This window comes from Empidonax traillii, unplaced genomic scaffold (assembly GCF_003031625.1).
Source record: "Empidonax traillii isolate 1590-97213 ecotype Southwest subspecies unplaced genomic scaffold, ASM303162v1 scaffold26:size2357266, whole genome shotgun sequence".
In the NCBI taxonomy this organism is placed as follows: domain Eukaryota; kingdom Metazoa; phylum Chordata; class Aves; order Passeriformes; family Tyrannidae; genus Empidonax; species Empidonax traillii.
The window spans coordinates 1,853,250-1,872,726 of record NW_020955219.1 but is presented as its reverse complement, the minus strand read 5'-3'; the positions used below and the strand labels follow the sequence as shown (position 1 = coordinate 1,872,726).

Genomic DNA, 19,477 nt, shown 5'->3' with positions numbered 1-19,477 from the left:
TGTGTAACGGTGAGCAGGGAACACACAAGTTTGATTCAGGAAAAGCACTGCCTATTGGAATGCTCTTCCATACACAGGCACCAGAGCCACAGTCAAAAAGGAACCTTATCAGTAAGCGGGTGGTAGTAAATGAGGACTAGGTAGGACACGAAGACCCTCCACAAACCCCTGACTCCATTTCATCCCTTGGAGCCACAGTAATTTCTGTTTCTGTGGCTATAAATTATTTAACTGTTTAAAAATCACTTGGAGAAAAGTCTCTTAAGGTTTAATGCTACGATCAGTTAATCCCCTCCCTACAGATCAGTCACCAGAAGAATGTAAAAAATGTTCTTCCTAAAGAAGCCTATGCTGACACAACTGACCAAAGATAATAAACGGGTGAGAATCTTTTTCCCTACGTCATCTGTGGTTACCTTTATAGTCAGACCAAAGAGAAACTCCACTGAAAAAAAAAAAAAATCAGCCATTCTCTTAATAGTCATAACTTATCAGGCACTCTTCTTCTCTTTCATGTTTGAAAGTATGTTTATATCTTTTGCTTCCGTATTTACATGACACTTGTCCTTGTATCTTAGTGAAAAATTTCTGTCCCTGTGGGTTACACAAATCAATCCCCCCCCACCAGCAGATGTGGACCAAGTATAAGATGATTTAAGTTTTCAAATTTCCAAATTACAGCAGTTACAATAACAAAACAGCAGGTTCCATAACATGTCAGTACAGCTGAATTTCTCAGTGCAGCTAAATTTCTATAAAAATAACACTAGGTCAACAGAAATCTTCATTTATTTCCAAGTGTTCAAATTGTTACTACACATACGCCACTTAACTATTTTTTATTTGAACATTAAGGTAATTACAGTTGCAGGGCTCATATTTCCAGTGGCCTCTCCGCAGAAGATACCACCAGAGCAGAACATGAAACATTCCACATGGCTAACAATATGACATTTGAGTTACCAGAATTACAATCATCTTTTTTTTTTTTTTTTTTTTTTTTGCTAACAGATCACATAAGTACATAACTGGGGCATTTCCTTTAACAGAAATATCAAAATTAGTACTGCATTTGTTTATTTTCAATATGAACATCTCCACATACGAGCAAAATGGTACATGACAGTTTGATTATCACATATACAGTACTTTGGCAGCTCTAACTGTGACATTTTTCCCCCTAAGCTCCACAGTAGGTTTAATTTATAAAACATATTGCTAATATGCCCTGCATAAACACAAAGAATGAAATGCATCTTTCTTTTGTCACTTCAACGGGAAAGGGAGCAGTGCTCTTATCCCAGATTACACAGCCTTGTCATACATGCACAATTTTATTCCATGAACACTTCCACATGTATTCTAACTAATATTTTTTCTGCAAGAAAATAATCTTTATTAAAAAAAAAAATTAAAATTTTCTTCTAAAATTAGAAAGACTACATCCATGGATGACTACAAGACAAATCACTACTGTTTATTTCAAAATAATACTGAATGTGTCAAATTTTTATCAAAGTTACTTGTATATTATTGTCTTACAAGCACATAAGTTGCCTGCTCAACTCATCCCCTTTTGAGTTCATTTGTGAAACTGACTGGTTTATTTAGATACCTACTAAAAACTAATAGTTCGTGCTTAACAAATACTAATTTCTTTGAACACCTTTACCATCAATTTCAACAAGAGAACAACTGTAATAAAATTTTTAACTTCACTCTCCCCAAATGAATGATTTTAATTCCCCACCTTCCTGAACACAATTATACTGTACTCTGATACACAACCAATGACCTATTACCACAGTAATCTATGTGAGGACAATGTTCCCTCTAATGTAATCATGCACTTTAAAGTAGCTACATGAGAGTTTTTAAGTAAAGTGGATGAAATCTGGTTGCAAAACTTCAGATTTAAAGGAACAAAATCATATATACATACTGCAATAACAAATATCTAGAACCTGTCTATAGTGATATGAAACATTTCATTCACTCACTTGTGATATTTTAGCAGCTATTTTGTATTGATTCTATTTGGTCCAAATAGCCCTACGTGATGTTAACAGTCACTCAGAAAAGAATGTTGTGCCCAAAAACATATCTGCTACCACAAACATCTCTTCAATCTTTTATTCACCCTCAAGCAATTCTTAAAAATTTAAGATTTCCTGAGCTATAAAAAAAACAGATCTTAATTTATTTGTAATATGTCATATTTGTACAAATATGTAATATTTGTAATATATACTTGAAGTCACCCATTTAATAACTGTTTGCATTGAATTATGAACTCTGCAGCACAGGAACAGCCTGTGTATGGCACTTACAATCATGTCTGCAATAACAACTGTACTAAGATGCTTCATAATTAAAAAATGTTTATCTATACAAAGTTTAGAAACTACAAGTACTTTATCATCAAATGGGAAAATTACAGCCAAACTAACTAGGTCGGACATTCACTACATACTACATCTCGAAATGTCCATTTTCATGACGTTGTTTTACCTTCTTGCTTCAGTTAACTGAATTGAGAAAATTAACTCATCCCCAATTCCATTTCTTCACTGTAGTTATTATGTGCCAGCTAACTTTGGTCTTTCACCAGTAACTTCCAATTCTGGTGTGCCCCCAAACTCCCAAGTTCTACATCGTATCTGTGACTCGGTGCCGCCAGGAAGCCCTTCCAATGGGGCGGCATCCAGTCTAGCAGAGCTTCCACGGGGCAGAGGTTTTTCTTACCAGAGCAGTACCAGGACAGGCAGTGTGGATGGGGCAGGAACACGGCAGACTGACATTTTGGCTGCAGCAGTTTTAACCCTGTTTTACTGCTTAACCTGTGTTACAGTCTAATTTAAGCATCGTTATTTATGAAATATTCTCAAATGAACAAAAGCGCAACAAAGACAGGCCAACTGTTCCTTTTCTACAGAATAACTGGTTAGTATCTGTTCCAGAATGAATTTAATGCAAACCTTGAGAAAGGTACTAACTAAATAACCCCATTTGGATCTTTTTAAATACTGTCTTACTCTGAGGTATATGTCTATTACTGTAAAAGTTTATGCATCCCACCTAGAATTCATGAAAAAAGGCTATTTGTATTTTCTAGGTCAAGCAAGCTATAGAAAAATGGGAAAATTAGCATGTATTTTGTGTTCAAGTGTTATTGTTAAGCTTAATACTTCATGCAAGTAATGCAAAAAAAGCTATATACTCAAGACTGTTTACATCTGAATAAATAGGGTAAATTAGCAAATACAGTATTGAAAACTATCTACAAAAATGTGTTTTCCCCAGTATTCACTGTTTGTATCAAGTCTTAAAGCAGAAAGCTGCAGGGTAATACCAAACAGAATGTAATAAAAGAAAAAAATTAAATTGAGACATTTTAAGAAATCTCAGAAAATAAATTTGTATCAACTATGAACTAAACCAATGATTAAAGTATTAGGTGGCCTTATCAGCAAACTCCTTCAATTAAAAGGCCATAAACAAGTATGCTTTACATATTACTTGATTTGTTTATTTTACACCATGGGGTGAAAGCAACACAATTCCTTTTAGTAAATTATACACAAATAGCCTCACTCAGAATACACTTTTAATGCACATAAAAAAAGTATTCATCTTACAAATTGTTTTGCAATCCAAATATACAATAGCTTGGAAAACAATATTTTAGAAAACTAAAGCCAATGTAAAAAGACTGCTTAATACAACTACATGATATAAGTGTTTGTATGGCTCTGTCTTTAGAGTTTTCTTACTGCATCATCAATATCAGAAATCTGTTCCTTCAGCTGATTCCACTGCTCTGGATTTAAAGAAATACCTGAAATGCATTAAAAATAAACACTTAGGACAAAAAGAAAATTGCGGTGCAAGATTATCAAGTAATTACTATAAAGGCTACTTTCATACAGAGTCTATGTTATAACTATTAATGCCTGAGCTACTTCAACAACCACCTTAGTTACAAAGTGAAACTGCTCACTTCGAACCCTTCAATTTAACTTTAGGTTATCTCCAGACAAGTTTACATTGGGAAGAGAATGTGTGTAACAAATAATTTTGTAAGTATTAGGCTCAATGTAAGAAGTGATACACAACTCTGGCCTTACCAGAAGGCAGTACAAAAGCTCTGGATGAGAAGTAGGAAATCATTCATATTCCTGCTGGCTCCTAAGAGCCATACCTATGTGGACTGATCTTCAGTGCACTTTTGAGGTACTACAATTCTGGGTTTCCTTCTCCCCTTTGTTTCTCAAAGCACTGTAAATCACACATACTACAAGTAACCTTTTGGAGAGACTCTATTCCACTCACATTCACAAACCAACCTAAGTTATTTCTTCTTCAAGTTCACTATTTCCAGTGACATTCAATCATTCAATAAGTACCCCACAAACCATCTCCTCAGTTCTGAATTTGTCCTCATCTTCCTCAAGCTTGAGTTCAGGCACATCTTTCATTTGTGCTTTAGTATCCTCATTCTTCCCCTAAAATCTCTCTGCCAACTCTGAAGAATGCAGGCTCACAAGGCTACCTTTCATACCTTTTCCTGCCAAGCTCTTCTACTATTTACCCCCATTCTCCTCCCTCAGTGATCCTTCATCGCTTTCTCCCTGTAGGTGGAGCAGGGTTTCAAAACAGATGAAACTTTGAATTCCACTTTTTGAGCTCATAGCCTTTTTTTCCCCATCAGTGTCATATCAAGGCACCACCATAATTTTAAGCAGCAAGTAGTGTGCATGGAGCTTCACTAAGCTGTTTTCCACCAGCCTTTAGTGTGAAGATTGCTTTTCGAACACAGGTCAGGTGTGCTAACCATTACCAGGGGACCAAGCATCATCAAAATGTCCCTCAACCACACACCAGACCAACTGCACAAAGTTCAGACCTGCTGTTTGAAACACTGACAATAATTTAAAATGCTGTTATTTATTTTTTTGTCTTACAGTATTTCAACTATGTAAACTGGTTTTAGGATAGCTAAACAGGGGATTTACGAGTGTATTAATGAAATATCAGGCTCACATACTGTATCAGACTACTATTGAATTTTATCCTAATAAAATTCAGACCCTTTTGCTGCATTGATAAACATTTCTGCCTACATCATGTAACTTTTGTCACTAGCCCACCCACCAAATCCCATCGTAGTTTGCCACCTCAACACACAGCAGGGTAAAGTCCTTACAAATTTATCTTTTTTATTAACTAACAAGAAATCCAAAACAAGGAATGTTCCTGTACAACACCAGTACACCTGTTCATGAAAACCTGCTCTCAGTAGTTATTCAAAAAATGTAGAAAAATGCTTCTCAAACTTTTCCAATTACTGTTCACTGATTTGCTCCAGAACACACCATAAGAATGTAACAAGCCTTATGCTGATTGTACAGTAAATGTCTTCAAACTTCAAACTTTGCAGCCTCCCAGTAGAGGAAGGCCAGGGAGGGACTCTTTGCAATGGCAAGAAGTGACAGGACAAGAGAGAGTGGCTTCAAAATGGAAGAAGGTAGATTTAGACTCGATATTAAGAAGAAATTCTTGCCTGTGAGGGTGGCGAGGCACTGGCACAGGTTGCCCAGAGAAGCTGTGGATGCCCCATCCCTGGAAGTGTTCAAGGCCAGGCTGAATGGGGCATTGACCAACCTGGTCTAGAGGAAAATGTTCCTGCCATGGTCAGAATGAGATGGTCTGTAAGGTCCATTCAATGACTCTGTGAATCCCCAGGGCAGAATGTTTCATACTTACCCTTTTCATTGATGCAATTTGAAAACTATTAAAAAATAGACTTTTCTAAGAGACGCAACGTAACATTAAGCACAGCACTACTCCTGCAACTGTCCTCACATCCTCATCTTGAGATGGAAAAGTTCTGAAAGTGGTTCACAGCGAGAGTTTGCCATGACAAGCAACTATCCCAAGCAGCAACTAAAGGTACAAGAGCTTGTGCTGTGCAGCAGATTAGAAACTTGGTACCAAAGCTTGACCACTTGAGATACTTTTCCCTCTACTAATATCTTCACTTTTGTCCTCCAAAATTAGTCACATTAAGTGTTTTGCTGTTTTTAATCAAAAATTTAATAGAAACTGAAGGACCTGGTTGTTTTAACAAAATTAAACATTTTATTAAAATGATCAAATCTTTTCAGTGAATTCTGTAACAAGAAATCCAATTGCAATGTAATATATTGTGTTAACTAAATTAATCAGTTAGGGGGAAAGTATGGCTATGCTATGGCCATGTTTATAAATCCTCTACCAAATTTGCTTGTATTTGATGCCTTGCTTTCCATAAATCATGGAGGATCTATTCAGGAAAACAGACTCATGCAAACAAACTCACTTTGCTCTTATTTACAATCTACAGATTAAACTAATTCTTTTTTAAAATATAAATTATAGGAAAGTAAAAATATTACTCTAAACATATCATGTAGCATCAAAGGATAAAAATATGATACACAAATTCCTACTGCAAACCCGAAGTTTTAATACAAAGTAACATCAAGCAGAACAATACCTTTTCTGCCAGGCTTCATTTCACCTTCTTGATCCATCCAATATTCTCTAATATCAATTAAGACTTTTCCTTTAAAGTCCCGAACACTGACATACCTCATTTTGCCAATCTGTCAAAACACACATAAAGGTCTTTTAGGTATTTTATATATTACAGCATTCACTTTCCCCAGCAGCATCAGACTCTGACATGTGACACTGCACACAGCAGCTTATTTTAGACACCAGAGAAACAACTAGATTAAAAGCTTAATTCAGAGTAGTCAGTAGGCTAATAAGCAATAGACTAGTTGAGCAGGCAATGCTCAGTGCAGAAGTAGCTCTCCCAGAATAAAAATGTCTCTATTCTTTACATGTTTGCTTCTTAGAAAAGTCATGAATTTACTGTTTACTGAAATAAAATTTTGCTTTTGTTTCCAGCAGCTGTAAGCAAAGACAGGAAAAAGGGACCTCTACTCCCAAATGTAAATTTTAATCCATTCCACATGCACAGAAAGCAAATTAGATATTCACATGTGATGTCTGCCAAAAAACCATCCCTGGTAATTGTGGGGCTTTTTTTCCTTTTTTTAAACACAGTAAATACAGATGAAAATAAAAGTCACATACTGTCCCATGCCCAATCCCAAATCCTCACAGCTACTTCACTGTATCAGGTGTTCCAAAAAACCATTCAGATTTTTTAAGTTTACCAGCATGTACCATATTATGAAATGACTCTGGAATTCCATTATTTCTGCACCAATGTCTTGACTGAATTACATGGGTACCTCTTTTTTTTTTTTTTCCAGGTAGGGGTAGGAGTCAGGGGGAGGAAGAATCAAACCAACAACTACACGATACACCACACATTTAGGCTTATTAAAGATTTCCCAAATATGATAAAAAACCACTTATTTACATAAATTCATAGTACAAAGTGACTTGGAGAACCAGAAATTAGATAAAAAAAACACAACCAAATAAAATTTCTCACAATGCCTGTAAGAAATCCTTAGAATTTTGCATACATCTTCTGGATACATTTTACAAAGAAAGAACACATTCTAAAGTAAACAATTTTGAAATAAAATATTCCTTTCTGATAAAACATTACCTTTAATTTTCGACTTCCTTTATCTATGCATCTTGCATTTTGATACAAGTTAAGGTAAAGCCAAATACTAGCATTAAGTCTGATCAGACTGACTGGAAAACTCTCCAGTCAAGTACACTAATTCACAGATGTTAGAGTCATATGCTCTTATTTCAAAAAGTTGATACAAACACAGACACTTCTATGTTTGCCTAAAGAAACTTTTCTTCTGATGTAGATCATGATACATGACTTCTAAAATTGATAATAAAACAATTAGGACATATGTAGATAAGGTAAGTCTGAAGAACTCTTCCTACTTCAAAGCATCTCGTTCATTAAAATGAACAAGATGTTACAGTTTATAAGACAGTATTTTTTGACCAATTAAATGCTTGCACAACACTACAAATTTAACATTCAAAAGTAAAGTACAATGTCATGGCAGTTTAGCTCTTTCAGACCAAACCTGGCACCATGCCCAAGCCCCTCAGCACCGCTGGCAAAGAACATCCTCAACAGCCTAAACGAACAACATTTCTTGGTTTTACCCTTTAACGCTTCGCTAACTTTTAAAGTCACCTCTAAGAACAGCTTCAAGTAGCAGCAACTCTGCAGCACCTTTTTTTCCACGGCTGTTGAAGAATCTTAGTCTACTGCCAAGTAATTCCAGGTTTGCCTTAAGAAATAAAATCTAACGTAGTATTGCAGCTTAAAGCTGCAAATGCAGTAAAGTGTTTAAAATGTGATTTGCAAAGACTGTATGTCTCAATTGAACTACAGTAAGGTGAGGGGAAATGCAAAGTTCACATTTACTCAGTCTACCTTAGATGGAAGCATTTCTACATGAAAATCCTGAAATTAAGTAAGATTTCTTATCACTGTCTAGATTTCAGATGAATGATCACATTAAATTTTGAACAACTTATGCAAAAGCTATGTTCTATGCAAAAGCTGCCACCACTAAAACTTTTAAATAGGCTTCTAAAGTACAGCTCCAACAAATACTTAAGGTTTAAAATCACAACCAAAATCTAGATTTAAGTAAACTGATGTTTCTTGATACTTAGCTACCTGCAATTCTGGTACAGGTTCATTTCTGAACAATTCTTTTGTTATGCAGCAGCTGATAGTCCTGGAGTAATTTCACTGATTAAGGTATTTTTAGATCTCTACAACCACAGTAGTGTTCCAAGAGGTCCTGTGCCAGTTTTGGCTGAGATGGAGTTAATTTTTTCACAGTGGCTGGCATCGGGTCATGGACTGGATTTGTGCTGAACACAGTGATGATAATATAGAGATGTTCTCGTTCTGAGCAGGGTTTACACAGGGTCAAGGCCTTTTCTGCTTTTCCTACTGCCATGCTTGCAAGGAGGCTGCGAGTGCATGGGAGGAGACACAGAGAGGACAGGTGATCTCAGCTGACACAGGGATATTCCATACCATATGGCATCATGCTCAGTATATAAAGCAGGGGGAGGAAGGAAGAAGGAAGGTACACACTTGGACTCTTCCCAGGTAACTGTTACACGTGATGGAGTCCTGCTCTCCTGGAGACAGTTGAACACCTCCCTGCCCATGGGAAGTAGTGAAGGAATTCCTTGTTTTGCTCTGTCTGCAGCACAAGAGAGTGTGTGAGGGAGTGAGTGAGCAGCTGCTGTCTGGGGTTAAACCCCAACAGTCATACTGACTTACAGCAGTGCAGTTACTACAGTTCAACCTTCACAGACAAGTTCATACACTTTTTATTAAATACTACAGATCCTAAGATTATACTGCTCTACTGAATTACACGAATTAAAACCACCATTTCCAAGTTTGTTTCTTAGAATAAAATGTGCTGAACTGTGCCTCACTTTCCTTCACAGCTATGCAACTGACTTTCTCTACGAGCTTCAGCAAGCACCTTCTTCATCATTTTTCCTATTTCCAGAGTTTCTGGACTAAACTGTACACGCACTGTGGAAGTAGAAACAGCAAAAAAAGCTCCTTTTGTATATGTACAGTATTACAAGGAACACAATGAACATTCCTGGAAACACTGAGATCTGTCATACAGCAAGTTGTTTGTGAAATGCACCAGTGACCACCTAAGTTTCATAATTAATGTGCTAAACCATTCAATTTCAGAGCACAATACATTAATATATTCACCTTCTTTCAGGAGCCTATGATAAAGACATTATACCAGGAAACCAAAGAACTTATCCATCTCGAGTCAAAAAGCAAATACGATCAAAACTCAAAAAAAAAAAAAAAAAAAGGGTGAAGAGTGGACAGGATAACATACAGGCAACTTTTAAGTAACAATGTCAGTTACATGCATGATCATGCAATGTGGTTCCACTGTGGGTAGTCATTAACGCATCCTGACAAACCTTATCCAAATCAGGCATAGGTAGATGATAAGATTAGTCAAACTAACCAAAGCACATGGTGCAGAGCTCAGGTTGGCTTGAAGCCACAGACAGGAATCTAATGTATCAACACTAAACCCTTCCACACTGACATGAATAACTCTAGTCCCTAAGGCTCTACTAATACATCACACAGGAGAGGTAAGATAAATTTCTGCATACTAACTGCACACAAATCCTTCAACAAACTGCAAAGTATACTAGGCTACCTATAAAACCTAAAAACGTCAAGACATGTAAACACATAAAATACACTTGGTCTCTTATATTGAATTACTTCTCTTCTACTTATATTTATACTATTCTTCTTAAGTACTTGCAAAAAAAAATCATTACAGCAACAATCTCAAACAAAAATATAAAGTGTAAACATTTATGAAAATGCTGAATCTTCTGAACACAGCAGTCACAAAGGAGCTCTACATTAAGGGAAGCTATATGCTTTAAGAGCACAGCCTGAGGATGCAGAACAACAATCCTCCAAGTTTCACATCATTTGAAGCCACTCCCACACACAATATGGACACCATAGAACTTGCTTCTATCCTAGGAATGCTTTACAGTCTCATTTCCATAAACTGACGCTACACTTGTAAATTATACTGCAGAGTCACTTCCACATCAGAGATCATGTTACTGCTGTGGGAGAGAAACTCTCCAGAAAGGACAGCTTTTAATATTTTTAAACCAAAACTGTTTCTAAAAAAATTACCACGTAACAGCGTCTTATAGCACACTCTTCTAAGTAGGGAGGAGGGAGGGGCGGTATTCTCAGACCTACTATAGTTCTATTTATACACTGCAACATTTACATCTTAGGAACTGCACAGAAGTTGATGTAGCTTGAAAAAACTGACAAAGCTTCACATAACACATGGAGCTATCTAAAAATTTTCTTGTTGTTGATTACCTGAAAGGTAGGTAGACTGAGCAATACTGAGGTTTTAGGTCAAGGTGATATTCAAATATCTGTATTATACTCAACACCAGAAGAACCTTGTTCTTTTCAGACTAATAAGAGTCCTCTACTGTCTGTTTTTAGTAACTTTTTATTATCTTAGGTCAGAAAGACTGCAAGAAACCAGAGCACACAAATACTTTCATTTTTATTCGAAAGTGCCTGGTTGGCTTTGCCTCAGGGGAACACTAAAATTTTTAACAGTTTTCTCCAAGGCTGGAATTTCTGAACTTGTTATAGACATAGCATGAAGTTTATACATAGTTCTTTAGAATTTTAACTGCAGCTCACCTCATAAGGTGTAGAATTCACTATCTCACTTTTCCTACAGGTTCAAAGCATGCCCAAGCAGAATTAAAAATATTATAGACTTCCTTCAATAGAGAAGTCCAGGCATTGCCTTCAAGTGAAGCTCTCCCTCCTAAACACGAGTAGAGGAAAGTGAGAACTGAGACACTAAAAATACAATGCCTTGTATCACAGTATCAGTTAGGCAGCTCTTCTCTCTAGAAACCTTTTTCTTCACCCATATTACTTTACACAGCTCAGAATCATTTAATTTAGCTTACTCCGTGCTTGGGCCACCTCACTTGACACATTTCCCATACCCTTTCACAAAGTTGAGAACCAAAGTCTCACAAATTTATACTCCTTTTCAGCCAGCTAATCAGAGACCTTTAATAGGTCTTGATCCATGCCTCTAAAACAGGTAACTCTGAGCTATGAATACTCTTGCACACGTCTCAGCACATGCTGCTACTGCCTCGGTCAACCCTGGGAACTGAAAGACTGAATTCACAAATGCACCTTTCTACTGAAAAATGTACCCCATCTTAAAAACAGGGAAAATGTCAAAAATTACTACTATTATGGATATTCAGCAATAATATTCTCCATCACAGAATAAAGTAAGAAGTAACACTTATTCCAAGATGCTGTCTTATCACACAAGAGCCCCGTTGTCCTTGACCTAGTTAAATAGGAATGAAGAGTCCATGCTTTGGTTTCCAGGAAGCTTCTTTCCCAAGAGCCTTGATTAAAAAACATTTCCATGTAGAGACAAACCTGATGTAATATTTACAGTATACTCTCGGTAAGTGCTGTATTTACTGACAAAATGAGTACCCAGAGCTAGCACGGGCAAAGTCAAGAGGATTAGATCAACTGCTGCAACTCAGATTCTTTTACTCAGCTGAAACCTGACCATGCACTTCTGAGCATCTCATCTGCATGCGAGCACCGAGCACCGTAATCCCCTCCAGCCAAGGATTCAGGAGACCAAGGCTATGCTGCCAAGAAATTCAAATCACCTCATAAAATTTATACTGAATATGATGTAACATGTTACCTTGACCGGGCTCTATGAGTCATCAATTTTACCTGAAACATATTCTCATCTCTGTTACTGCTTTGCTTAGAAGAAGCTGCACCTTTTGAACTTTCACCAGTCTTTTGTTTCTTTACAGGTTTTTCTGGAGCTGCTTGCTTTTTTCGCTTTGCCTTGGAGCAAGGAAAAAAAAAAAAGAAAAGCATGAGCCACAACTCACTTTACACTACAGAAAAGTTTACATTTTATGTCACAAGCTATTACTAAGCAATGCACATTATCACCTTCCTGCTGTGAAGGCAGGACTCCAATACTGTACATTTAGACTGGAATCAAAGAAATAAAACCCTTCAAATGAGCCTAATTCTGTTCCCAGTGAAGTTTACCATAATACTTTGGCTTTAAAGAGAATTTAATCAGATCAAAACACATTTCAAAAAACCTTCCCTTTCTGCACAGTAAGACTGTCAGCTAAGTAGTTTTAATAAAAAAAAGAAGTCTGAGAGAAATGACACTTGCCCTTCCACTGAGTGCAATAAAAAATGCAGAACAGTTTATGACTCCTCTAAAAGAAAAAAAACTACAGAAGATAACGATTAAAGGATCTGGAAACCCCCTCCATCACACAACTTTTTTTTTTAATCAGCATCCAATCTCTGCCTGCAGCACGATAAATTAAACGTGTTTTTAAAACATTCACACAGTATCACCTATAAATCAGGTTAGTCAGATAAATCACAAAGTTACTGTTTCTACTCATGGTTATATAGTAACTATGCGCCCCACCTCAAAAAAAAAAAAAAAAGAGTAATAGCAACATACAGAAAATTAGTCTCATCTGCTTGGATCATGTTGTGGATAACCACTGAAAAAAACCCCACCCTATTGCCCACTAGAGCAGGCTGTCAGACTGTCTTTTCAGGAACACAATTCCCTAACAAAAAAATCACTCCAATTTTTTTTTTCTCTTAAGATCTGATAGAACACCTGATTTGCAAGGTGCAATCAAGTCACGATTGAAGCAACTCAGTAAATCAGACCAAGCCCTATAAAGTACTACATTAAAACACCTGATGTCTGCATTACGAAATAGCATTTCTTAACAAGACAAATTCACTCGTTTTTTCTGGTTTTGCTCGTAATCACTGATACATCTACACAAGCTTCTAAATTAACTAACTATTAAAAATAAACAGGAACATTCAATTTATACATTTAGAACAACCATGTTAAAATTTATCAATTAAAATACATTCAGGTTGGCTCAGTTTTTAAGTGAGAAACTAACAGATGGTATTACAGCAAATAAAAGAAAATTAAGCAGAGAAAAAAACCATGCAAACAAGATAAGCAAGTGACACAATGGAGCATGGGGTAAGATAAGATTTTTGTTAAAGAGAACTAATCAAGATATTAAATTGGCAGTGGTGGGCGTGAACACGTCCTCAAAATAAATCTAAATTCTTGCCATCAGGGCAGCTTATACAGAAGCCACAGAGCTGTAAAGAATTCCAGTAACCTTCTGATTATATCTATCATATGGAATGGTATGAAAAAAGCAAAATGCAACTTAAAAAACTTTTCCGCAGGGTAAAAAGCATGTAATCCACCCAAACTTGGGAGAGGGGTTGGTTTTTTTAGGGGTGGGGAGGAAGAGAGCTTTTTTAAGTGTCTCATGAATCACAGGGAATGACAGGCACGTTGTGACATAATGCTCACCTAATTCCTTAGCCCCAGCCTGAAATAAAAGTGTTAATACAGTAATAAACTGAACATAATGTTCACCTTTTTGTCAACTTCACTATCTGAATCACTGGCAGATGAGCTTGAAGATACAAGTTCCTTTGATTTAGGCATTCTGGGAAGAGAGAAATAACATGAGAACACTACACAAGGAATACATCCCATTATGGCTGGAAAGCCATCTTCAAACCTGTTTATACTGGCTCCTCTTATTCAAAACTCTCCTAAAGACTTTCCTGCCATTTCAAGTACGCTTTAATACACACTGCAGACGCAATATCAGACACTCTTCCCTCTTGTATCTCTTCCCCTTTTTACTGCAACTGTACTAAATGTAGTAAATGGTTTGGCTTCTGAACCATTTACAGAACAATTTTTCACAAGTGTCATACACACCCAGAAACGGCAAAGACCATGATGTAAAAAATATAATATAATACTGTCCTCCAGTTAAACCCCTTATATGACATTCACAAATATAGATCATCAAGGTCCTCGCATTGTCTGTACTCTGACACGGGCATTTCACCCAGCTGGATTCGCAAGCAATGTGCTGCATAATCGTCACACATAAAGACGAAGATCCCACCAACGCAATAGTCTTAAAAGCACCTCAGTTACAGTGAACCACAGCACCGCAATTAATATTTCCACAGCAGCTTCAACACATCAGTCACTAGAGTCTATTCATTTGCCAGACAAGCAGACATTCAGCTTTCCTTGAGTGCGTTCTGCCAGGTGTGCTCGTACATCACTCTGGTATGCAAACATGTGGTTAGATGTAGCGGTTGCACATCTTCCCTGCTACTAGCGACTCTCTGTAACGAACCCATAGCTTTTTTGTTCTTTCAGAATAAAAACAGGCATCCTAGAGAGAAACTGTGATATGAAACACGGCTAGGAAAGGCTAACCTAATACTAAGGACATCTTAAAGCGTTGTTAAACTGGCAGTAAAAAAAAACCCATATATGAAAATTTAAAAAAAAAAAAAAAAAAAGAGTCCAAATAATGGTAATGAATTAACGTGGTTCTAAAGTAGAGCGAGACCTGTAGTAACAGCTTGGAGCACTGCGATGGAGGTTGGAGCACTGCACAGGATACGGGGTATGGGGAAGCACACACAAGCCACGCTGTAAGATGGAGGCAGAAGAGCGCTGGAATGGGACAACATGAAAATAAGCACAGGGATGACACTGAATCTTGGGAGCCAAACGATGGCGAGCTGGGATGACCCCAGGGGTCCGCGCGGGAACGAGGAAGGGACAACATGGAGGAAGGTGTGGGCGGAAACCGGAGGAAAAAGGGATGCGGGGCGGTGGGAGCCCCCCGGGAGGGGCCAGGTGTGAGGAGACACGACGGGGCCGGCGAGGAGGGCGATGAGGGCGACGAGACGGGCCAGGCGAGAGCGAGGAAAGGTAAGGAAAGGAGGGAAAGCCGGGAAGACCAGGTAGGCGGATCCCAGCCGCCATTTTCCTCCCCTATTCCTCTTTTTCCACGGCTCCCGCCGCCCCCGAGGAAAGGACACCGAAGACGCGACCAAGGATGGGGGGGAATGGGGCGAAGACACCCAAGTGCTCCCGGGGCAGGGCGGCAGCGAAGGGGCCGCGGGTCACCCGCGGCGGGGCGGACGGGAGGGCAGCACGGGCAGAAACCGGCCGGGGGTCGCCGGTGGGCCTGCTCCGCTCCCGCTCCCGGCGCGGGCAGGGAGCGCCGAGAGGCGCCATCTTCTCCCTCCCTCAGACCCTCCGCGCCCCCCCAGCGTGGCAGCTCCCGCCGGGCAGAGGCGGCCGCTCCCCGGCGGGGCAGCCCTCCCGCAGGGCATCGCGGGCACTCGAGGAGTGCGGGGCGGTCGCTCGTCGAGGCTGCCCCGGACGGTGCCGCGGGGGTGGTGTTGGGGGGGGGGGGGGGTGACCCGGCACTCACGTCCTGCTCCACGCGTGGCTGCTCCGCACCGGGACACGGGCGGAAATGACGCGCCGCGGAACGCCCGCCCCTCGCCGCTCACGTGGGGAGGCGGGGCGAGGACGGGGGTGGCTTTAAAGGGGAGGCGGGGCCCTTTGTCCCTTTTGTCGCCCGGTCGCGACCCCGCCGAGGGGGTCGCAGGGGTGGGAGGGGAACCTCTGCGGAGCCACGAGACATCCTCCGTCGGGAGAGAACCACAGGGGTCACAGGATGTGCTGAGTTGGAAGGGGTACATGAGGATCATCGAGCCCTGCACAGGAGACACCAGAAGTCACGCCGTGTGCCTGAGAGTATCGTCCAAACGCTTCTTGAACTCTGTCAGCCCTGGTGCTGTGATCGCTGCCCTGGGATCCTGTTCCAGTGCCCAGCTACCCTCTGGCTGAAGAACCTTTTTCTGGTGGCAAACCTAACCTACCCCTGGCACAACTTCAGGCCATTCCCTCAGGTCCTGTCGCTAGTCACCAGACAGATGGGATCAGTGTCTGCCCCTCTGCTTCCCCTCATGAGGAAGCTGTAGACTGCAATGTACTTTAGGGAGAATTTCTCTACAGAAGGGGTGACTTGACATTGGAACGAGCTGCCCAGGGAGACAGTGGATTCACCATCTTGGGGGAGCGTAAGGAAAGACTGGATGTGGCACTCAGTGCTGTGATCTAGTTGACAAGGTGGTGTTCACTCATAGATTGGACTTGATGATCTCAGCAGCCTTTTCCAACCTAATTGATTATGTGATTCTGTGAAGAATCCTCTCAGTCTCCTCCAGGCTGAAAAAAATCCACAATAATTAATAAATAACTGTTTTTTTCCACACACCGCAGCAGTTCCTCAATGCCGCCTGGGCAGCGGCGTGAGGCACCGTGGCTGCCGTGGCTTTGCATAGCGAAACCACCGCCCTGCCACGCCTGGGCTGCCCTTAAGAACCTCTTCTGCTGCTTCCCCTCCTGCCACCACATCTGTCTCCTGCCACATGTGACTTGGGCCTCCTTCTCTCCCTGCACAGCTACATTGCTGGGAACCATAGGGCATCAGGGAGCCCACCCTGCCACTCACCTCAGGTCTGAAGCACTGGGTACTGAAGGTCAGAATAGCCTCAGCACCTCTTTTAAACACTTACTTTTTAAAAGACTCCAAGCAAAAAAAGAATGTGAAAACATACTGACAATCTTGCCTATATCTGTACTGTGTTTATGCTGTGATGCATCCCACATGCCCTGCCGAGGACTTGAAGAGGGGCTGTAGGCCGAGTTCATCTAAATGATTTCTGCTTCTGAGACACCAACGTGGAAGGGAGGAGAGGAAGGGGCCCTCTGCCCTCAAGCTTTGTGAGAGGAGACTGAGCAGCCTTTGCAGACTGTAATGGGCCAGTCAGAGCACAGAGTGGCTTCATGTTGTGTCTTCTGTGTTATCTACTCAGGCCTTTCAGTTATGATGAGATTTAGTAACATTAAAATACGGCCTTGGGTAACACAACTTCACACTAAACTAACACGGCCTGTTACCATTTGCTTATCACTCTTTGCAGCAATGGGTCATGTAGTTGTGTTATGAGAATGGCAGGGTGACAGTGCTTCAGACACAAATTACCAGTTAAGTTTAATCCATTTCTCATTGTTACTAGGTCTAGACCTGTGGTTTTGCTACCACATAGTGCAAGCTTTTTGTAAAAAGTGCAAGCAAACCAGAAGAAATAGGAAGTGAACTGTGGTTTCAATCCTAGCTCCCAGATGAAGTTGGTATAGGCAGGGTGAGGTGGTGGCTGATAGGCCTCTGTAGTTTCAATTACAAACACCTATTAATAAAGTGTTTAAAATAAAAAGTCTTTGGCTGTTTTTCTAATTACATCATGAACAAACATCATGTTTCAAGAAGGGATAATTTCCCCAAATTCCGCATGAGCAGCTGAATGTTTCTGGAAAAATACTTGCAGGACATGGGCAAAGAGGTTTTTAGAAAGGATCCATGAGGTCCTTATAGCCCTCACCATGAAGTGATTCAAAGAAATCGACAGACAAACAGATTGTCCGCCAAAGTACCTTTATCCACCTCGGTGGAGAAGTCACGGGGTTAACCCCACAGATATGACTTCTGCCTTTCCACATTTTCAGTGAGTTTATATAGCAATTTTATCACAAATGCCATACACTCTTACATTCCTATGGTTAGTGGCTGATAAACTAAACAGTTAAGCACACATTACAGTAGCATTCTATTTTACTTAGGCCTAAGATACATTTTCTGGCTTTCTTGATAACACCTGTCTCTGTGCCTGAAAGGAATGGTTAGTTACCTATCTATTCCTCCAAGCCTGTTTATGTGTTATTGAAGGAACAGTTAATTAACTATCTGTCCCTCACACAAGGGCAGTTCCCTATTTGCAGCTAGCAGTTTTGAATATCCGTTAAAATTTTCTAATTTGCTAAGTCACACTAAACAGGGCCTGCTTACGGTAATTACAATTACAATATAAAGTTGACAATTCCTTGTTTCAATGCCCCCTTTTCTCATCCTGTTGCACATTCTTTTGCAAGATCTTGTTTACAGTCCATAAGACATGTATTTGTTGGCCAACGGTTTGATCCTCCACCACATCCAAAGATTCATGATGGTCAGGAGCAAGGCCACAGGAATCACTATTAGTACCAGATGCACTAAAAAGTTGAATAGTGGAGCTGCTGTTGAAGATTTTAGCTTCTCCCATCCTAGGAAGACATCCCACCAATGGTGTGCTCCTGGTTTTTCTATTTGGGTTCTCATCTCATTAATTTTGAAGACTCCATGTGAAGGGCTCATTACGAGGTTTTTATGGACCTTTTGTACTAAAGCTTCAATATCTGGGTGATACAGCATCTGCTTCAAAATTCTAGTGTCCATTCCAATCTGTAATTTAGGAACCTCATTATACAACATATATTCATCCGTGATCAATTGAGTGGTGGTGACTGGAACAGTACAACTAAAATCACATGCTATTATAGCAGTAAAAGTGCATACACAAAAATTAGTTCCATTAGTTATTTCTTCACATATGTCAGTGCTGATGTTATGGCCATGAGTTCCTACACATGCACATCCTTTCCCTACATAATATGCCTGAGACTGTGCTTTTGCAGCTGGGATCATTTTGAAGACACAGGTACTGTCTGCTGTGTCTAAGCAAAAAATCCTCATTTTCAGTTACAGTGTTCTCGCAGATGAACCCTAATTATTCTCATGGGATGCACACCTCTGTACTTACTGTTTGCCACTTGTTTGACTGATCAATATATTTTGCCCATACATTATGGTTCATTGATCTTCCTACAACATCTTCATGTATTGCTCCTAAGGCTAATACTGGAAATATCTTTCCAATAGTGGCCTTTTTGATAGTAAGCATATAAGTTTCTATTTTTTCTTGTTGTTCATTGTAGGTGAAGTTTACTAGCTGCCACCAGGCCTCGTAAATTTTTTCAAACTG

The 19,477-nt window shown here is 39.8% G+C and overlaps 1 protein-coding gene across 2 annotated transcripts; it reads right to left on the bottom strand.

Moving 5' to 3' along the window:
• Positions 1 to 771: 771 nt before the first annotated feature.
• SUB1 (SUB1 homolog, transcriptional regulator) lies at positions 772 to 16,047 on the bottom strand. 2 transcript variants are annotated; one of them, XM_027907165.1, is made up of 6 exons: positions 15,982 to 16,041; positions 15,106 to 15,212; positions 14,100 to 14,172; positions 12,368 to 12,487; positions 6,539 to 6,647; positions 772 to 3,838 (listed from the first exon to the last, which is right to left on the bottom strand). In XM_027907165.1, the coding sequence occupies exons 3-6, from the start codon at positions 14,169 to 14,171 to the stop codon at positions 3,759 to 3,761; spliced, it is 381 nt and encodes a 126-aa protein (XP_027762966.1). In that variant the 5' UTR covers position 14,172; positions 15,106 to 15,212; positions 15,982 to 16,041; the 3' UTR covers positions 772 to 3,758. The 2 variants fall into 2 exon arrangements, with proteins under 2 accessions (XP_027762966.1, XP_027762958.1); XM_027907157.1 differs by lacking the exon at positions 15,106 to 15,212 and having other exon boundaries at positions 15,982 to 16,047.
• Between the last annotated feature and the right edge of the window lie 3,430 nt (positions 16,048 to 19,477).